The sequence below is a fragment of the Amblyomma americanum genome, chromosome 1, assembly GCF_052857255.1.
Source record: "Amblyomma americanum isolate KBUSLIRL-KWMA chromosome 1, ASM5285725v1, whole genome shotgun sequence".
NCBI classification, from domain to species: Eukaryota; Metazoa; Arthropoda; class Arachnida; order Ixodida; family Ixodidae; genus Amblyomma; species Amblyomma americanum.
The window spans coordinates 404,260,209-404,282,523 of record NC_135497.1 but is presented as its reverse complement, the minus strand read 5'-3'; the positions used below and the strand labels follow the sequence as shown (position 1 = coordinate 404,282,523).

Here is a 22,315-nt window from a genome sequence, read left to right as displayed (position 1 = left end):
TCCTTCTCCACTTTAACTTCCAGCCGCCAAGGTGGCTCAGTGGTTATGGCGCTCGGCAGCTGACCCGAAAGACGCTGGTTCGATTTCGGCCGCGGCAGTAGAGTTTCTATGGAGACGAAATTCTAGAAAAACGTGTGCTGTGCGAAGTCAGTGCACGTTAAAGAACCCCAGGTGGTCGAAATTTCCGGATCCGTTCATTACAGCGTCTCTCATAGCCTGAATCGCTTTGGACGTTAATCCCCATAAATGAAACCAATCCTCCTTACCTTGTTTCCGCGTCTTTTTACCCTAGTTACTATCCCCTCCGGCTGGGAGCAAGCAAAGCTCTGCTCGCCATTGCGGCGCATCACTCTTGTCTTCACTGGGTATTGCGGCCATTGCACACTGTGACGTGTTGCGCGCTAGCACCTCTTGAAAGACGGAGGAATGTGAGCACAAAAGAAGGCATGCTATACTTTCGGAGGGTCAGTGCTTCGACGAAACACGAAGGCAGTGACAACGTATACGAACGTCACTTCATTCTTTTCATTTCACTTGTTATTAACATCGAGGAATCGCTGGAATTACACATTGGAGTGGTCAGGTTCATGGCATATTAAACAGAAAATAGGAAACCCGGCAGAAAAGCCAAGCACAAATTACTGTGGCGTTTTGCGATGTTAGCTAACGTATTTTTAAAATACTGACGGTGTTCAGGACGAGTGGTTTGGGGTAGCGGCTCTAACGCCTATAGATGTGCGGTAGACAAAGCTCTCTGAACAGCCCTCACAACCACCCACTTTCATCTTAACCGGTGCACTTGCAGGCCGCGCGGATGGGCCATGCCGGAGGAGGAGGAAATGCCGAGCACCGGCTTCTTGGAGCCCCCAGAGCCTACGCCGTCCGTGTGGTCGCAGCAGCTGGACATGGAGCTTGGCCTGCTGCCGCCCTTGCAGTCTCCTCCGCCCCAACAGCAGGCGCGCACACCTTATCAGGTGTTGCTGTCGCCACAAACGGCGATGCAGAGGCAGCAGCCGCCTGTGGCACGGCCTATGCCGACCCCTTCATCAGCGCCAACCCTTTAGTCAAACAGCGCGGAACCCTCGTTGATGTCTCCCCTCTACAATATTCACCTGTCGCCGCCGGCCTGGTGCACCGGCATCGACGAGATTCCTGTTGGCGGCGAGTTGAGCCCGCTTTCTGCTCAGGTACGTACTCGGCAGGATCGACGAGATTCCGATTGGCAGCCACTTGGGCCCGCTTTGTGCTAAAGTACGTACTCGGCAGATCTAGTCAGGTGGGCAGATGACGTTAGGAAGTCTGCAGGAACAGTGTGAACTACAGCAGTATCCCCGCGGTGGCTCGGTTTTTAGGGCGCTCGGATTCTGAGCCGCATTTCTTGGGATGAAACCCCGCCACGGCGGCTGCGTTTCGATGGAAGCAAAACGCAAAGGCGCCCGTGTGCTGTGCGATGTCAGTGCACGTTAAAGATCCCCAGGTGGTCTAAATCATTCCGGAGCCCTCCACAACAGCACTTCTCTCTTCCTTTCTTCTTTCACTCCCTCCTTCATCCCTTCCCTTATGGCGTGTTTCAGGTGTCGAACGATAAATGAGACAGATACTGCGCCATTTTTCTTTCCCCCAAAACCAATTATAATTATCGTGGAGTCAAAGCCTAATGACCTCTCGAGGGACATTCAAACATCCCGCAATATCAACACATAACAACAGTGATGATGTCACTACACAGTTCCTCATTGGTCTTCATGGGCGTGGCGTCATTCCACTACCTGTACGCTGTGCTTGCGAAGGGATAAAAATTGCTGCTGGCTCAGCTCCGGTCAAACCTGGTGTGCACGCGATAGCTGACCCTAAGAATACGCAGCTTCGCTTACGGCTTGTCGCTGTCATTTTTCCGCTTCTTGACGGCGTCGTTTGGAGAGCCACCCTCTCGTTGTTCGGCGTCTCGGCCGCGCGCTTGGCATTCACGGCTTTTTGGGCTCGTTGTTGACTCGCCTTATACCACGCCACAACTTCGGGATCCGTCGACGTGGCTTCCCGCAGTCGCCGTTGATGTCGGTCGCAGTATACACGCGGACTTTCCGCTTCTTCGCCCATTGTTCATCTGAAGAACGAGCGTTTCGCACCCTATGCTTATGAAGGGGCCGAGCAATGACGCGCATATGTTGCGCAACTGCGCATGCGCGATGCAGCGATGCGTAGTCGTTGGCGGCTGCTGCGGCGATGCCGCAACTCTGACGTCACGAGTGGCGTACCTGTTGCTCGGCGCATGCGCATTAGCGGCTCCTGCTCGACCCTGTGCCTTGGCTTTACATGGCGTAGTCAAGCTTTTGTTTCAATATTGCTTCGAAAACTATTGCGCTGATAAGGAAAATTGTCGAGCCGGTACTCGAAGCGTTGCCCTTTGGTCGTGAACCGGGCACACTACCCATGGTCAAGAAAGAAAAATTCGTCCGAGTTGGTTCAAGGGAGGCCTTGTGTTCTGAGGTATATCATGAATATAAAAAAGATCTAGAATAAAAAAGTAAGGCTACTGCTTCACCATTGCTCAGCCCAAAATATTGCGCGAAAGCAGTTTCCTGAAGGTGGACACCACAACCACGTACCACAAAGCACAATAGTGGTATCCACTGACCCAGGGAGCCAGTTAAACATGCTACTCAAGAGGGTTCACACACGTAGACTAAGGAGACACATCCAGAGAATAAAAAGAAATCAAATAAGGACCAGTGAAACTATTTTCAAAGTTATATGCACAAAGGACCCCAGGACCCGTATGGCAGAGCTGTGTCCCCAAATTTTTTTTGTAGGGGGCTTAGATTCGCTAATGATAATGGTTGCGCTCTGGATATTATACAAATATCTCCACTACCTAGTAGCAAGAGATCAAAACACGTGGTCTTATGCTGCTCTTGCAGAAGATTTCCACCTAATTGAGTTATTGCGCACCCTTCAAGAGAGCAATGTCGAGCATGACGGCAGGCCTTTCTTGTGGATAACGAGTCCCCTGCTCCGCTCACACTGTGCGGTATCCTTCCTCTGTTCAGAATGCGCAGAGCCGTTTGAAATGCGTGGTGATTAGGATTGGTTTTTTGTGGACTTGACTGTCGTCTCCTTGGCTGTCGTAGTTTCCCCAGAGTCCACAGACGTCACCTAACGCAAAAAACTACTGCGCACGGACAGCCTCCGCCTCCTAACATCCACCCAGAAAGCTACGCAGTTGTTATACAGGATGGTTCGCCTAAGCCGTTACACAATTTTTTTTTTCAATATGCTTTTTGAGTCAGAGTCCTTATCTCGCCTTAGCAATGCCAGCGTTGTAGTACACTAGAATACAGCGGAAACGGGCTAACTATAAGCCTCGTTAACTAATACTGTCACGTAGGCTATTTCCGTAGGTAAACAGCCTTGCAGGTAGATCAAGGACCAAGCCCGAAGAATTAGTCACCGCAGCGGTCAGCAAAAGCGGCCGAGGAGAGAGCACGAGCCGCGCACTTCTTCTTTACCTCAGTAAACATTGCAAATGCCCACGCGGGTATTTGCCGGGTTCCCCTTCTAAATTTCTACCTTCACAGATCTGACCTGGCGGCTTCCCCATTGTGCCCTTTTTGTGCCGAACCTGAGACAATAGATCACTTCCTGCTGTTCTGCCGCCGCTTCTCTCATTTGAGGAAGCGTCTTTTACAAATTCCATTTCATCAACTGGGCTTGCCTGTGTCTTCCGCGGTTGTTCTTTCCATTGGCGCGTCTTTGCTTGGACGAAGAGATAGGAGTGTGTGCTCTGCTGTGCAAAATTTTCTTCAAGAAACGCAGCGACTCCCATTCTAATTTCTTTTTCCCTCAGTCAGTACGACATTGAAACATTACAGGCATTGTATACTATTATGTACATTTAGCCATTGTCCGGTCCTCGATCTCTAAGTTAACAGGACCCCTGTCCTTACGTCTTCCCATCTATCAGACTACATACTTTTACCACTCCTTTTCCCGTCAAAACATTCCTGTATCCAGCAATTAACTGCCTGTGTCTTGGCCACTCCCCCGTAGTGGGCATGTGCCTGCAACGTCTGAGGCCTTCCTTCCTTCCCTCCCACTCGGGGGGATTGGCCAAGGTGTAGTGGCATAAACAAAGAAAATTTGTTAGGAGATTACGACAAAATTAAATTACCATCAAGAGTGAATTTTGAAAAATTTATCAATAAACACGACAGAATAATATTTAATGTTAAATAACAGACAGAATTCTGGTGAATACAGAAGAGCTCGAAGAATATTAATGTAACGTCCGAAATCCTCGCGGTTCCCTTCAGCGCTGGAGGTAATATTGAATATTTACTTGTTTAAGAGTTGCAGTTCGGCTTGTTAATTATTGCGAGGTATGTAGCCCACCGTAAGTAATATGATTATCACTTTCTAGAATTTCGAAAGCGCTGTTACTCTTGGCGCTGCCTCCCCAACAAATGTCGTCACATTGCGCGAAATACATGCGCTTTCGAGAAGCTTCCAGACAAAACAACCTGTGTAGTGCAAGTAACAGTTCGAAAGAGGCAAATTTCTTAGGCCCCAGTGGCGAGGGTAGCCGTTTTTTTATTATTCTTAAAACTGATATGAATATCATGGTGAACTACACGCCTTTGAATGATTAATGAGTTTAACAGCAACAGTCAGTATGTTAACCATTCAATACTAGTTAACCATTCGGCTAGTTAGCACGTCTTAGCTGTATTCTGACGTACTGCACCCCTGACAATGTTACGCCAACAAAATCATCCTAACACAAAAAGAAAATTTTTAAAACCTGTGTACAATGTTAGGTGGAAATGTGCACAACAAAACTACGCAGTAGACGTACGTGCTGTTACAACAGTATTGCATCCGTACACAAGAACGTTGCCATGTGGACTAATTGATATACTCCATTGGTCCACGTAGCATGGTAGTCTACACCGCTGTTTATAAAAATTGGGAACTTTGCGCTGTAGCGGAGAAGTTTTGTAAATACGCCGCCAGTGGACGCTGACTGCCAATTTTTCTAAGATTTAGTTTACAGGCTCCTATATTTGCGCGTTTTTTTCCCTGCGCCGCTCACAACTGTATTGGCTAAGCACGATCAGCTGATTGAAAACTATCCATGTGACCGCCCATTCGGTCAGCTGGTGTTCTTGTGCTTTGCGGCATTTTATTTTGACCGAGTGCTCATGTTCAGTGAAAAGAATTTTTTCTTGTCAATAACGCGCAATTCCAACACAAGTGTTCGCTATTTCTTGAAAAAAATTGTGAAATGCGGCGTTTGCAACAGATGGCGTCACACATCCACTTGGCGAGTATTTTCTGCCTTATCTTTGCTCGCCGCGACTTACGCACAACACGCCGGCGGAACCGACCAGCGGGGGATTACGGCCATCCTTCGCCACACCAGAAGCCGCAGCTGGCTCTTGCACAGGAACCGCATACGCGACCAGAACTTTTTTTTTCTCGTCAGGAAAGGCATCCAGAGCAAGAAGCAGTGATGCCGTTGCAGCAGTTCCTTCCGCAACCGGGACCATCAAATTCGCAAGAGGGAACCCTGCCGCATCCGGGGCTGCCTCTGCCCCCGCAGTTCCCGTGGCCACCGCAAGGGCCCCCACTGCCAGGAGGACCCACTTCGCTCCCGCGACAAGAAGAGACCGGGCCATGGGGTACGGGACCTGGATTCCGGCCGTGATCTGGGCGGCTACAATTGCCGGGGTGGCTATATGTAGGGAAGCCTGTGTTTGCGGCGATCGCCAACCCAAGGAGGGCCGTCATGATGGACGACGGGACGTGGTACATCCTGGTGTATCCGGCGTTCCCCGAGAACGACGAATGCTTAGCCCGAGCCGTATGGCATTGGGAGGAAGGAACTCCCGCAGATGCCGTTGCACTATAACCAAGCCTGCGGCACCTGCGGATAGTAGCCAGCACCTGGGTGACGGGCTGGCGTCTTCCCTACTCGGGTTCTGACAGGATGACTTTCACGACGTAACTGCGACCAGGGCAGTCATCTTAAGAGTCGGCATTTGTTGTTAGAGAGATTTAGCATAGCGGTGACGTATTAGCGTAGACGTATACTGGCTTACCGGACACCTCCTGCTCACCAGCATTGGCACGGTGGAGCCAGGCAGGGCCACTGCGCGTGCGCAGGCTGTGTCCTGTAAAGTGGTATACACCTGCGCTAGTAAGTCACCGCCAAGCTAAATCTCTCTATTAGCTTTCTCCACCACGCAAAAGAGAATGCGGGTTTCTTTTTATTTTTTTTCTTTCGGAGAACGGGTGGAGACCAGTATCGTGTCCTCGTAGTACAAGGTAGAGCGACGGTTAAAAGAAGTGGTTTTTCACGTTACGTGTTTTTAAGACGTTCTTAAACACTTGGTCTCATAGTGAAGGTACAGATCTTGTGGTCACTCCGTGAGTGTCCGCGAAATTCAGGCGAACTATAACGTTTTAGACCTTGAACCCTCGGCGATTTGATGCGCCGTTCAGGAAACTGTGTAGTCGTTTACGGCATTTTTTTTGCCTCTCGGAGCAAAGCTAGATTTCAATGGTTGCGTCCCATCGCTGGTAGACAATGGCAGCTTTTACATGTCTTGATATTTCCTAGTATTTTTGATGATGCTGCTGCATGTTTAATTTTTCTTGCCAAGCATGAGGTGAATCATTTCTCTATCTGACCCTTAATGTCGTGTGCCTTATAATTTACTCTGCAGGCAGCACCCAGGTGATATATGGCACCTTTCTGAAGGTAAAGCTGGGAGTGATTCACTCCGACCGCTAGCTAGGTGCGAATTCAATAGTGGTCATCGTTTGCAGCCGAGTGTTGAAATCTGCAATTTTTTGATTCTGGGCTTGCTCTATAATTTGGTTCTATGTTGGGTTGTAGATTCATGACCCCAGCTGATTTTTTTTCAGTTTTCATGTTGGATGTTAATATAGTTCGCTGCCATCTTTAGTGCACCAGGTGTTTCAGGGAAGGTGATAACTATTTTTTTAAATAAGGTTCTTGAGGTAACGAGAAGCAATTTGTGGCATAGTAATATGAGTGCTAGCGGAGGTCAAAAAACAGGCGAATCATCTTAACTAGCTAAGTGATCAACTGAATTAGAATACTTGACTTTTTAAATATTACCAATAGGCACCTGATTGCAATTAGATATATGTAGCCGGCCGTTAGTAAAAGCCATATAAGACTTTAGAATTTCGAAAAAGCCATTACTCTCGCCGCTGTGGCACAAAACATTTTGGCTATTTTGACTAGTTGCGACCACTGAAGGGGTTGCTTTGCCTGCATATTTTCCGAAAGTGCACATATTTTAGCACGATGTAGCCAAATTCTGTCGTGCCAGAGCGGTGATTGTAATGGCATTTTCGAAATTCTAGAAACTGATATGGCTATTATTAACGGTCGGCTACAAATCTATATTTGCAGTCAGGTGCCTATTGCTAAAGGTTAGAAAGTTACCTATTCGAATTTAGTTTATTTATTTATTTATTTCAGTACCCTCAGGGCCCGAGGGCATTACAGAGGGGAGTGGGGTACAATAGACAAAATAACAAAGAAACAGCAGTAACAAGTAACACAAAAATGTGAACAAGAATATGGCTCGCGCAAATCAGTAGGTTACAGCAAATACATTCAAACAAATTAACAGTCATTTAACACGAAATTATGAGCAAAGAATAAAAGTAAGCATAAAAGTAAGCATACCACGCAAACGAGCATACCACGAAGACCAGGTCTGTTTTAACCACCACATAAGCTGAAAAGAATAAACGGCAGGGCGCAAGAATTACATGTACTATGTTACCATCAAGTTAGTTAAAGCCGATTTAAACACAGAATGGTCAATTATTTCGACGACCGATCGGGGAAGGTGATTCCATTGTGCCGATGTGCTGGGAATGAATGTGTTGTAAAAGTGGTTTGTTTGGCATGAAAGAATACCAACTTTATGACGATGATCGATCCGAGCTGAAACGTAGCAAGGTGGCGTTATAAATTTTCTCTTAAGGATGGGGTTATCGTAGTAAATTTTATAGAATAGACAAAGGCGGGATATATTTCTACGTTGCGACAGTAGTGGGAGTGATAAGCTTGATTTCATGGCACTGACACTGGAGTTACGGTGATAATTCGAGAGAATGAAACGGGCCGCACGGTTCTGTATAGATTCGAGTTGGTATATTAGTGTCTCTTGATAGGGGTCTCAGATAGATGCAGCATATTCTAGTTTACTACGAACCAACGACTTGTAGAGAAGCAGTTTTACGGAGCTAGAAGAAAGATTAAAGTTACGGCGTATGTATCCCAGCATGCGGTTAGCGTTATTGCTTACATAGTCTATGTGCACTTTCCAAGAAAGATTATGGGAAATGAAGACACCTAAATATTTGTAAAAAGGCACAGACTCAAGGCTGCAATTATTAAGACGATATGAAGGCAATGTGGTGTTACGACGAGAAACCCGCATGTACTTGCACTTTTTTATGTTTAGTTCCATGTTCCATTTGTTAGTCCAATCAAGAGCATGATCAATATCCGATTGAAGAAGAGCTATATCAGAGTCACTGTTAATTTCGCGGTATATGACGCAGTCATCAGCCAAAAGATTTATTGTTGAACATAGATTGTCAGGTAAGTCATTGATGTATATAAGAAAAAGCAGAGGCCCTAGAACAGAGCCTTGTGGTACTCCAGATCCAACTGGAGAAGTGAAGGAAGAAACATTATTAGCGGTGACAAATTGTGAACGATTAGTGAGAAACGAATGCAGCCACCTAAGAACGTTAGGGTCGAGGTTAAGTTTACTAAGTTTAAAAAAAAGCAGTTGATGAGAGACCTTGTCAAACGCCTTTGAGAAATCGAGGAAAATGCAGTCGACAACGGAACCCCTGTCGAGGAATGAGTTTAGATCATGTGTGAAGGTTAAAAGCTGTGTTTCGCAAGAAAACCACTTCCGAAATCTATGTTGACTGTCCGTAAAAAAGGCATTAGAATCAAGGAACGATGCAAGGTGAGAGTAAATAACATGCTCCATGATTTTACACGGAATGCTGGTAAGTGAGATGGGTCGATAATTATGCGGGGAATGTTGATCACCTGATTTATGCAAGGGAATCACCTTCCCAACCTTCCAGTCATCAGGTATACATGCTGTTTCAAGAGATTGCTGAAATAGGTTAGAGAGTATAATTGCGCTGTATACTTTGGTTTTAATCAAGAACTTAGAACTAATGTTATCAACACCAAACACTTAGACAGTTACATGATTCGCCTGTTTTTTGACGTCCTCCAACGCTGGCATTACTATGCCGGAAAAGCTTCTGTTTACCTCAAAAGCCCTGTTTCTACTCACTAGTGATAACCTTCCCTGCAACACCTGGTGTATTACTGGCCACTTTTAGACCACCGAATTCTCTTGTTTCCTTTATTCATTTGTCGTTGAGTGTGAGAATTATTGTCCCTAATTGACCAGGTATGATCTCAATTTTTTTCATTTTCTGCATTTTTTTCTTGTATAGTTATTTGTGTGTAGTTATGTGTCTCTTAAACTTGGTTCGTATCTGGTAAGCAAGGCGGACGAAGCTCGTTTTCTGAATAAAATTTTAGAAGCAAAGAAAAATCTGGTTTCGATTTGTGAGCGACACATTGTGCGTGCACTCCAGGTGGTCTCCGCCCTTGTGCAACTTGAAAGGTCACCGTGTGACCTGTTCTTAACTTCTTGAACTGATAATTGCATTGCGACCTTCAGACCTCTCCCTCTCTCCTACGAGGAGTCGCCCATATTGGCGCAGAAATGGATTTTACGCGACTCACGACAGATGTTTCACCCATTTCTGCGTATGCACCGCGCAGTTCACTTGGATAACAATTAAGGTTATTTCTCATGTGTAGCAGTAGAGGCCACACTTGTGTTGAAAAGCGGCCATTGTATACATGCATGACATGACATAACGTGCGCCATAATGGTGATTCAGGCATAGCTTTGCCGTGCAGGCCAGAAGAAGCCCTTCTTGCAGTGCTCCTTGTTCCCAAAATGGCGGCTGCTGTGATGTCTATGCAAGCTATATGACCCTGTATACATGGCTGTTTATTGCAAGTCGTCCGTAGGACCGTAGGCAGTGCGGCTAGATTACACTTGCAGCATTGAAGACAGAAGGGAGTGATAACAGAGAGAGAGAGCCATAAGGGTAGGTATAGCATTTCTCAGAAGTCTACAAGCAATCGTAACTGTTCCTGAGCCATGTAGTGTGGTTCGTTTTTGCGTAGCCAACGTTTGCGCCTCAAATTTCAGCTGGACTCGAGCGCCCTCGCGACTCTGGCAATTATGAGGACTATGGTGGTGCAAAGGCGTACAAAGGCTTAACTCCAATGATTTATTGATAGAATTTTTATTTTAGCAATGGAAATTGCCAGAGCCTTGGGTGGTCCGCCTATTCCGGCAGCCCATTGGCCTGCACCGAAGCGTAGGCCCTGCGAACCAGTCCTGTTTGCTGGTCGGTGTTCCTCGCTGTGCAGAATGGCCTCCCACTGCTCCAAATTGCGATTCGGAATTGTGTCTGTAGCAGGATCGAGTTGGAATGCCCACACCGTGTTGAAACCTGTCGCTATTTCTATTTCTCCACAGTGTGTGCACTCTGGTTTGTAGAATGAGGACTACCATTGATGGAGTTACGAGAGTGTCTATTTGTAGTCGGCGAAAGGTGTGTTATTCTTCCTTGCCTAGAGTTTTATGAGGTATGCGGTATGTTTGTCTGACCTGTCTGCAGGCCTCTAGGTGTTCGGCGAAGCTGATTATGGGCTGCGTAATGTGTTCCTCTGGCTCTTCGACTAAGGGGGAATCCAAGTACAAGAGAGCTGGGTCTTGCCGGTGGGCGGCATCATTCCCTCCCGTGTGGTCTGTGTGGCCTGGAAACCATATGATTAATGCTTGATTACGAGGATGTTTGGCTAAGAGTGTGAGAACTGGGGCTATATTACGGAACTTTCAAAAAGCAAAGCTTTCAAAAACTTGTCAAAAACAGGTCAGTTAGTTTCACTCCTTTTAATCGGACGTGTGTGGCCATATTGCTTTTTTGCTTCATGGGTGGCTGCAGATTACGTCACGTATGGGGCAGAAGCGGTGACGCTGCACACGTAATTATGCAAGCGCAAATTGAGAGTTTTTTGTGATAGCCCCGAGGCGATCCTTTGACCGTTGTGTTTGTGACAGAAAATGGCGGCGGTGTACGCGGCGATGCGAGTGAGGCGGCTGCGCCGGCGCGAGCAACGGCGAAGGAGAGCGCACGAAGACGCGTTTGACTTGCCGGACAAGCTGTTTCGACGCCTTTTTTGACTGGAGAAGCAGACTGAGTGGCTATGCGTCGAGGTCGCCGCGATGAACTGGGAGGCGTGCTTGAGAGCGCGTTGCCCATGCGGCCGCAGGTGCTATGTGCTCTGCGGTTATTTGCCACGGGCGGATTTTAAACCGCCGTTGGTAACGAGGCGCACGTCGGCATCGCGGAACCGATGGTAAGAAAATGCGTGCGGCAGGTGTTTGAGGAAATCTGCAAAGTAAGCACGCAGATGGGGCGGGCTCCAGCGGTCACCTCTGTGCCACAGCTACATATAAGTGAAACACGCTTATGCTGTCAAAGCACTTTATTTTTCCCAGCAAACTGCACTTCGTGGTCGTCTTCTGTTTCCCAGGGGAGAAGAATGAAATAACCACACATCACATACTGCAGCACCACACCTTTTGGCATTTTTGTCATCGATCGAAAGAGCCGAACAACACCGACTTCAACAAGTAATCTTCGTCGATTTCGTTCCGTGCGGTCCTTGCAAGTTCACTCGGCAGGCACGTATCCTTCACTACATTCGTTCAAGTTTTTCTGCGCACCTAAATCATCCGCACAGTAGCTTGATTTTAGACAACGCGTAAAAAAAACAATAACACGGCGTGGAATCGGCTGCTTTCGTGCAAAAATGGAGGGAAAAAAAAAACTCCGAGAGTGCAAAGCGGCTGGACGTTTTACCACCGTCAGCGCTTTCCCGCGGCAGCAAAAGTTACTCATTGGCAAATTTAGTTACAAAACCTTAACGCTTTTTTTGTTAATATTTTCAACTTTAAACACACTGTTTTGGCAAAATAAAATATTAGTTATTCTGGTCACTGTATATTTCTTAATACTTTTTGAAAAAAATTTAGCACACGGTCCCTCACCATGCGAATAAATCATGGAGGGAAATAATTGCTTTCGGGGCGCCGCCCTGCTGTAATTGGCTGATTCCTCGTTGCGTCAAGCGGGCACGTCTCATCGCTTAGTCATTTTGGCATTCCTGTCAGTACAGCGGCGTTTGGGTTGATAGCTACCGCTAGCGCAATAGCTGGCTCCTCTGCGTGAGCGAGGTTTGACGTGCGCACTGACGCGCAGCTGATTAGTTTGCCCTCGGCGTTCGTTATGGCAATGGTGATCCGCCCTTGGATTGGACAGGCTGCATCCACGTAGAGCGTGTCCCTTTGGCCGTCCCTTTTCTTGCGCAGGCTCTCAGCTCTGGCGTTTCTTCGCTCCGTGTTAAATGTTGGAAGCATATTTCTGGCTATTTGAAGGACATATATAGATCTTCTTGCGGTAGAATAGAAGTTCCCTCCTTTGGGTCGACCGTGTAGGGTACTGTAAGGTGCATCTTGCTCAGAAGTGTCTGGCCTGTTCGAGTGAAGGCCAGGCGATGGAGCTGTGACAGTCTTTGCGTCCCCCAGATTTCCTGGGGCGTGTTCTGGATGCTGAGAGACAGGAGGCGCGATGCTGATGCTGTCTTTGGGAGACGAAGTGCCGTGATTAGTGATTTCAGCTTTGATATTTCTGACTGGGTAAAGTGGATGTAGGCAGTACCGTACATTACTCTTAGGACGACAAAATCTTGCACCTGGCGAACTGTGTGCCTCTCATTTATGCCGTGGTGCTTGTTGCAGATGCAGCTGGGCATCCTGGTTATCTGCTGCGTAGTAGTTGTGAGCTTTTTGACCCCAGGTATGCCCCGGGAAAGGCGGTCGCATGTATTCTATTCGCTAGGTAAAGAAATAGTGCTTTATTCGGTTTTCTGTCGAACAGATAAATCGCGCTGCATTCAAGTGACGTCTACATCCGTGAGACAACATGGCTGTAAATTTGGAGTTGTTTCATGTTGCTGGCGTACCATCTGTACTGAAAAAAAATGGCAGTTCATATTTGCGTAGTTAGGCCAAATACGAATATGTACCTTTGGGGCCGCGTTCTAGCTTCTGCTTTAGCTTCTGCTTCAGTGGAGTGGCTCAGAATTATTTTCTGTCTTGGTAGGGCCTCTGCGCTTCTTAGCCAGCTGCAGGCTGCTTGAAAATTTCCCCACTAATTTCAGGCCGCTGATGAAGACCGGAAAAATAAGGGCACCAAGCGCGGTCACGACTGCACCGCCCCAGCTTCAAGCAAAGCGGCAAAAATGACGGAAGTTCCTCACTTAAAGCGAACGCTATCATCACCGGCACCAATGTCACTGTTTGCAAAATCTTTACAAACACTAATATCGTCTCTGTATATTGTATTTGAAACTTCAACATGCAACTTCCGCGGCTACAAGTCTAGAGTTTAACCGACATTAAATATAAATATTATACCTGGGCTTTCAAAAGTTAGCGCAATGTTGTGGACATGTAACCCAGGTGCCTCGTTTGCCTGATTACTGTTCTCGTTGGTCATTTTTTTTTTGGCTAAGGATGATTTTCTTATGTCATCACCATAATGATAAGTAAATAGAAACTGGACAAACTTCTCTGTAAAGTACGTACGTCTAGCACAATTGCGTAGCGCTATGGCTACCTCTGCCATACCGTTCTCGAACTGCTGGCCACAGCTTCCGCCGTGGGCCGTGGACTACGACCGGCGTGGTCGACGGATGCGCTTCGTGCAAAGAGGCGGTGGCCGTGAATGATCTGATCGGCGGCAGCAACAATCCGTTGAGAGATAACCAACACTCCATTCGGACTCACTCCCGAATCCGGGTTCACTCAAGGTCCACCCGCCGTGTCTTCCTCCAGCACGCAAGTTGTGTCGTTCCCGGGTCTCGTCAATATCAACACGCGGTGAGGATGTCGCCTCAACTTTGCGTCTTGCTTCTCGTAGTCAGCGGCGACTTGCGCACGGCGTCTTTTTTTTGCATTGTAGCTCCATGAGTGGAGGTTGCGGTAGGGTCTCCGCTAGCTAGGACCGGGCATTCTTAGCGGAGGATAAATCGCCTCAGCTCGGGAAACTGCGATCAGCGTGTGACCCATACGAGGATGTTTCTCTTTTTTTCAACCTCCTCACATGTGTTGTTTCGCGAGAAATAACGCCTCGTTCCGGGTGCATCTCCGAAGAAGTTAGGAGCGCCACTTTCCGTAGACCGGCGCAGTGTTTCCTCAACTTTCGCAACAGCTTGCGTGACATAGGCTCCATTGACGGAAGACTTCCTGAAAATCAACTAATCGACTAATCAACTAAGCGAAGCCGAGTACCTGTTGATCACGGTTAATTGACAAGTGCCTCGTGTAGACTGCATAGTTTTGAAGGGACGAGGTGGTTGTGTCACGCACTTGCGGCCTGAGGCTTCAGGCTGACGCCAAGTGCAGTGGCTCTGACCCGCATGCCTGTTTGCCCGTACAACTATAAAAAAAAATTCAAACAGCTGTACAATGCAAAAACGGAAAGTTTTCTGAGCATCGCCGCTGTGATGACGGCTGAAATCCTGTGGCAAAAGATTACGAGCATCTTTGTAAAAGGAAGCATTATGTCAGCCTACAGCCGACGTTGTGGGCTGGGAGTTAAGAGCGTCTTGTTTTCCTATATTCGTCCTTTCTTTTTCTAGGGGCTGCGTTGCATTGATAATAATAACAATAATAAATGGTTTTTGAGGAAAGGAAATGGCGCAGTATGTGTCTCATATATCGGTTGACACCAGAACCGCGGCGTAAGAAAAGGGATAAATGAGGCAGTGAAAGAAGAAAGGAAGGAAGAGGTGCCCTAGTGGAGGGCTCCGGAATAAGTTGCATTGCCAATGCTGCCATCTCGTGTTTACGTTTTATTTTACGTAAGACGAAGTTTTACTTCGTATACGCTCTTCATATTTATGCTTACGATGTCACGTTGTTCATTGATGAAAAACACACATGGCACGTAGTTTGGCCTCTTGATTTATTTAGCCAGTTAAATCATCATTTTTTAAATGGTCTTGACAGATGGCCTGTCTAGAAAGTACAATATCATAGCTACGATATGATAAAATGCAATATAATATACAGTGCGGTGATTTTACTCTGCAGAGACTGAGACTGTTTCTGTGATCACTGTGGCATGAACTACACTCTGCTGAATTATTAAGGTGTTCTGCTACAGCTGCCTTGCAGGTTGTGCCGTGCCCTTGTACGTGAAAGCTGGCAGTGACACACAGTAATTGGAGCATGCCCGGTGATGGAAAATTTTTCCATCTCGCACCTACGTTTTGCAGAGTATAAATGTGACAGCATTCTCAATGCAGTGTTTCTTCGTTGGTGACGAAAATTTAAGGTAGGGAATTTTCATGCTTGGTTCAGGTTATTTTCATGTAATCTTTGGTGGAGTTGATGTCCACTCTAAAAGTAATTATGTTTTTGCAATTACATCTTGAGCACTATTTCTGCTGAACTTCGATTTTGTGAAAGCTGACGCCATTATAGAGCGTTCCTGTATACTCACGTTGAAAGCGCCAGATAAAAAAAACAGGGACTAGAAGATGAGGGCAGACACAGCACTCCATAGATGTATAAGCCGGACTGCAGTCGTCAGTCTTGGGAAATTTCATGTAAATTCAGTCCTTCGTTATGCATATTAATGCATATGTATGTCAAAAATTGCAGAAATATTTGCAGGTAGCATCCACAATGTGCTATATTGTTTGTTAGTGTCAATTTGTTAGTTGAATATTCTATGTAACGCAATTTTAATTGTAATTAATAAGACTCAACGCAATAACATTAAGTTTTCAGTGTAATAAGTGTTTAAAAGCAGTTTGTGCATGTTGGTTTAAAAGCAAGAATTGCAACTTTGTTTCAAACTTGCAGCCAGAAAAAGCCTATTGGAAGCACAAGAAACATACACTCGCCAAAGAAAAATATTTAACACATGACGTTTGGAGACCCGTACGGGTCCCTTGTTCACAATGAGGATGGGCGGAATGGGCCGCTACTTATAAGCGGACTTGACTGCACAGTGAGTGGGCGTAGATATCGGGGAGATTCCCTCTCGTCCTGTTGATAGCATTCTTGGTCGTCTGTATGTAAAATGATTCGAGAAGTAATCGTGAAGATAAAGGTTTCTTCCTGTCCAAGATTGTGGCGTTCTCCCAATCAATGGAGTGCTGCATCATTTGGGCATGCGCTGCAAGTGCGCTGGAGGAAGTGCGACCTTTCTTGACGTCATTCTTGTGCTCCCTTATTCTTCTTTTAAAATCGTCTGACTCGCCAATGTATGACGCATCGCAATCCTTGCAGGGGATCTTGTATACAACGGCGGGGTAACATGTGCGCTCTAGGCGGTCCTTCACGTGACGCAGCTGCTGTTTCAGCTTGCTGGACCGTACGTGCGCAATTCGAACGCCGTATTTGGCATATATTCGCCCAGAGCCTCACTTGTACCCCGGGAATACGGGACTGGAGCTGAGCAGGTTCCTTACAGCGGCGTTCTTTATTGTTTAGCATCTGACGGGGGTTGCCATTATTTTAGAGGTCGACGCGAACTTTCTGCTGCTCGCAAGAGAGAAGGCCAGGACTAGAACATAGACGACCAGCTCGCTTGAAGAGAGCGGACACGACGGAGCGTTTGTGGCCTATGGGATGGGCAGATTTAAAATCGAGGTACTTGCCGGTATGTGTGGGCTTTCGGTATACTTTAGTGGCGAGACCATCGGGAGTGCGGAGAACGAGAACATCGAGAAAAGCAATACTTCCGGCGGCTTCTTCTTCCATTGTGAACTGAACTGTTGGTTGAAAAGAGTTGAGGTGGTCCAAAAAAGGTTTGGCATCCTTGCGCTGAATTACGCAGAAGCAATCTAAGTTTATCTTCACGATTACTTCTCGAATCATTTTACATACAGACGCCCAAGAATGCTATCAACAAGACGAGAGGGAATCTCACCGATATCTACGCCCACTCACTGTGCAGTCAAGTCCGCTTATACGTAGCGGCCCATTCCGCCCATCCTTATTGTGAACAAGGGACCCGTACGGGTCTCGAAACGTCATGTATTAAATATTTTTCTTTGGCGAGTGTATGTTTCTTGTGCTTCCAATATGCTTCCCCCTCGCCAGACAGGATTATGTCTAACCCTGGATCAGAAAAAGCCTGTCCCGTTGCTACAAGAGCTTAACAAAAGACGATAACATTTTTTGCCACATGGCCACGCTAGTGTTGGAAGGTTGCAGCTACCTATATTGATATATGTTAGCTCTGCACTAATAGCTTAAGCAACGTCCCTGGTTATCAATGTTACATGAGGCTACTACTGGTGCGTCTACATTTAAAGGCTAAAGGTGGCATCCAGTTAAAGTGAGGATTATTGGCTGGTGTGCCAAGGTAAAGGAGCGTTGTACACCGTTTGCTAACCACACGTGTCCAAATTCCAGGTCTACTCAACGCCACCGTTATTTTCTTCTTGTTTTATTTCTACGCTCCTGTTAATTCTCTTGCTGGAAGGCCTCGTCTTGTATTGAGCTGAAAGCACTGCCGAAACCATGTGTTTTCTACAATGATTTTGAAGTGTGCAGGCCTATGCGCATTCCCTGCACATTTCATAGGAGCATACCTCGGACATACAGGACACTGCATTACTGAAAGGCTGCGGGAACGTTATCGCAATTTCCAGGAGATTAGTGCCTCCAGGAATCTTGCAGACCATTGCGAAAGGTGTTACAGTATGCCACATTTTGAACAAAGTGGCATGCAGTCGAGGGCGAAGAAAAAAACCTAGCAGAGCTATCTGGGAGGCATTTCAGATCACTGACAACAAATACAGGCACATCCAAAGCCCTTTTATCACACTCACGGCGCGTGAGATCAGATTCATTACAGGATTTATCTGAAGATAAAAGTGTACGCAGTGGAGACGTTAGCAAGATACTAAGCAGGGCGACTTCGCCATACCTATGAGTGGCATGCGTTACTGAAACAAATTCAGTTGATAGTCTGGGCTCTCTCCTGGTGAGCAGTATGTCATTGTTCCCAATATCTTTTGAGCGCAATTTACAGTAGCAGACCTCTCCCGGCCTACGTCAAAAGCGCACGTGTTTCTGGCCCGATAGGCAAAATATGCACCCTGCCGAGGAGGCTTTTATCGAAAGAAGAAAGGCTGCGAGGCGTCTCGAATCGGGGAACAAAGCACCGGGGAGAACAAAGGCGCCGGAAGGGGGGGGGGGCGGCTGCGTTTTTATGGAGGAAAAACGTCAAGGCGCCCGTGTGCTGTACGATGTCAGTGCACGTTAAAGATCTCCATGTGGTCGACACTAATCCGGAGCCCTCCACTACGGCTCTCCTTTCTTCCTGTCTTCTTTCACACCCTCCTTTATCCTTTCCCTTACGGCGCAGTTCAGGTGTCCAACGACATATGAGACAGATACTGCCCCATTTTCTTTCCCCAAAAACCAATTATTTTTATTTATTCTACAGGCCCTTGTACTGGGCGATGTCAGTGCAGGTTAAAGAACCCCAGGTGATCGAAATTTCCGCAGTCAATCACTACGGCATCCCTCACAGCCTGTGTCCCTTTGGGACGTTAAACCCCCACAAACCATAAAACCAATTGCTGAACGATTTCTTTTCATTAAAAATAAAAAAATAGCTGTGGTTCAACTATTGCGAAACCTGGTTAGAGAGCGAAAGCTGTGGTGTATCGGGCAACTAGACGTGGCTTAGAGTCTGTAACGTTGAGTGCGTTCCGCACACTGGACAGGCAGTGCGCCCACCAGCGGTTGGAAAATTGGTTTTCAGGAAATGAAATGGAGCAGTTACTCTCTCACATATATCGGTAGACACCCGAGCCGCGCCGCAAGGAAGAGATAAATGTGATTGGGGCTGAAGGTCGTTCAAGGTCATTCTCCGGCCTACCCCACGACTCCTTTACCTAGCGTAGTGAAGTGTTTCGCTTCAAAAACTACCGGCTGCGGTGGCTCAATGGTTAGACCACTCAGCTACTGATCAGAAGTTTCCGGGTTCGAATCCGACCGCGCGGCTGCGTTTCTATGGAGGCAAAACGCTAAGGCGCCTGTCCGCTGTGCGATATCAGTGCACATTGAAGATCCCCAGGTGGTCGCAATTATTCCGGAGCCCTCCACTTCGGCACCTGTCCCTTTCTTCTTGCACTCCCTCCTTTATCCCTTCCCTTATGGCGGGGTTGATAATAATAATAATAATAATAATAATAATAATATTAATAATAATAATATTAATATTAATAATAATAATAATAATAATAATAATCATTGGTTTTTGGGGAAAGGAAATGGCGCAGTATCAGTCTCATATATCGTTGGACGCCTGAACCGCGCCGTCAGCTACTCATTTTACTCATTTCTGTCTAGAGTGCACACGCGAGTAGACATGCGCACGCACGCACGCACACTCTAAACATGAATACGCCTATATGGAAGTGAAAAAAAGAGTAGCTTACTCCCATTTTACTCATTTCTGTTTAGAGTGCACACGCGCGTAGGCATGCGTACGCACGCACGCACACTCTAAACATACATATGCCTATATGGGAGTGAAAAAAAGAGTAGCTTACTCTGTTTTTACTCATTTCTGTTTAGTGTGCACAGGCGCGTAAGCATGCGTACGCACGCACGCACACTCTAAACATGAATATGCCTATATGGGAGTGAAAAAAAGAGTACCTTACTCCCATTTTACTCATTTCTGTTTAGAGTGCACACGCGCCTAGGCATGCGCACGCACGCACGCACACTCTAAACATGAATACGCCTATATGGGAGTGAAAAAAGAGTAGCTTACTCCCATTTTACTCATTTCTGTTTAGTGTGCACACGCGCGTAGGCATGCGCACGCACGCACGCACACTCTAAACATGAATACCCTTATATGGGAGTGAAAAAAGAGTAGCTTACTCCCATTTAAATCATTTCTGTTTAGAGTGCACAAGCGCGTAGGCATGCGCACGCACGCACACTCTAAACATAAATATGCCTATATGGGAGTGAAAAAAAAGAGCAGCTTACTCCCATTTTACTCATTTCTGTTTAGAGTGCACACGCGCGTAGGCATGCGCACGCACGCACGCACACTCTAAACATAAATATGCCTATATGGGAGTGAAAAAAAGAGTAGCTTACTCCCATTTTACTCATTTCCGTTTAGAGTGCACACGCGCACGCACACACGCACGCACAATCTAAACATAAATATGCCTATATGGGAGTGAAAAAAAGAGTAGCTTACTCGCATTTTACTCATTTCTGTTTAGAGTGCCCACGCGCGAAGGCATGCGCACGCACGCACGCACCTCTCAACATGAATACGCCTATATGGGAGTGAAAAAAAGAGTAGCATACTCCCATTTTACTCATTTCTGTTTAGAGTGCACACGCGCGTAGGCATGCGCACGCACACTCTAAACATGAATACGCCTATATGGGATTGAAAAAAGGGTAGCTTACTCCCATTTTAATCCTTTCTGTTTAGAGTGCACACGCGCATAGGCATGCGCACGCTCGCACGCAGACTCTAAACATGAATACGCCAATATGGGATTGAAAAAAAGAGTAGCTTACTCTCATTTTACTCATTTCTGTTCAGAGTGCACACGCGCACGCACGAACGCACGCACACTCTAAACACGAATACGCCTATATGGGAGTGAAAAAAAGAGTTGCTTAGTCCCATTTTACTAATTTCTGTTTAGAGTGCACACGCGCGTAGGCTTGCGCACGCACGCACTCAGACTCTAAACATGAATACGCCTATATGGGAGTGAAAAAGAGAAGCTTACTCTCATTTTACTCATTTCTGTTTAGAGTGCACACGTGCGTAGGCAAGCGCACGCACACACGCACACTCTAAACATGAATACGCCTATATGGGAGTGACAAAATAGTAGCTTACTCTCATTTTACTCATTTCTGTTAAGAGTGCACACACGCGTAGGCATGCGCACGCACACACGCACACTCTAAACAAGAATACGCCTATATGGGAATGAAAAAAAGAGTAGCTTACTCCAATTTTACTCATTTCTGTTTAGAGTGCACACGCGCGTAGGCATGCGCACGCACGCACGCACTAAACATGAATACGCCGATATGGGAGTGAAAAAAGAGTAGCTTACTCTCATTTTACTCATTTCTGTTTAGAGTGCACACACGCTTAGGCATGCGCACGCACGCACGCACTAAACATGAATACGCCGATATGGGAGTGAAAAAAGAGTAGCTTACTCTCATTTTACTCATTTCTGTTTAGAGTGCACACGCGCTTAGGCATGCGCACGCACGCACGCACTAAACATGAATACGCCGATATGGGAGTGAAAAAAAAGTAGCTTACTCTCATTTTCCTCATTTCTGTTTAGACTGCACACGCGCTTAGGCATGCGCACGCACGCACGCACTAAACATGAATACGCCGATATGGGAGTGAAAAAAGAGTAGCTTACTCTCATTTTACTCATTTCTGTTTAGAGTGCACACGCGCGTAGGCATGCGCACGCACGCACGCACTAAACATGAATACGCCGATATGGGAGTGAAAAAAGAGTAGCTTACTCTCATTTTACTCATTTCTGTTTAGAGTGCACACGCGCGTAGGCATGCGCACGCACGCACGCACTAAACATGAATACGCCGATATGGGAGTGAAAAAAGAGTAGCTTACTCTCATTTTACTCATTTCTGTTTAGAGTGCACACGCGCTTAGGCATGCGCACGCACGCACGCACTAAACATGAATACGCCGATATGGGAGTGAAAAAAGAGTAGCTTACTCTCATTTTACTCATTTCTGTTTAGAGTGCACACGCGCTTAGGCATGCGCACGCACGCACGCACTAAACATGAATACGCCGATATGGGAGTGAAAAAAGAGTAGCTTACTCTCATTTTACTCATTTCTGTTTAGAGTGCACACGCGCTTAGGCATGCGCACGCACGCACGCACTAAACATGAATACGCCGATATGGGAGTGAAAAAAGAGTAGCTTACTCTCATTTTACTCATTTCTGTTTAGACTGCACACGCGCTTAGGCATGCGCACGCACGCACGCACTAA

At 46.6% G+C, this 22,315-nt stretch overlaps 1 protein-coding gene across 1 annotated transcript in view; it reads left to right on the top strand.

Annotated features, from left to right (window-relative positions):
- Positions 1–1,088: 1,088 nt before the first annotated feature.
- LOC144123983 (uncharacterized) overlaps positions 1,089–22,315 on the top strand; it is a 76,988-nt gene continuing 55,761 nt past the window's right edge. The window contains exons 1-3 of the mRNA XM_077656678.1: positions 1,089–1,187; positions 5,483–5,678; positions 5,742–5,860. Coding sequence (XP_077512804.1) covers positions 1,089–1,187; positions 5,483–5,678; positions 5,742–5,860 — 414 coding nt within the window. The remainder of the gene's footprint in view (positions 1,188–5,482; positions 5,679–5,741; positions 5,861–22,315) is intronic.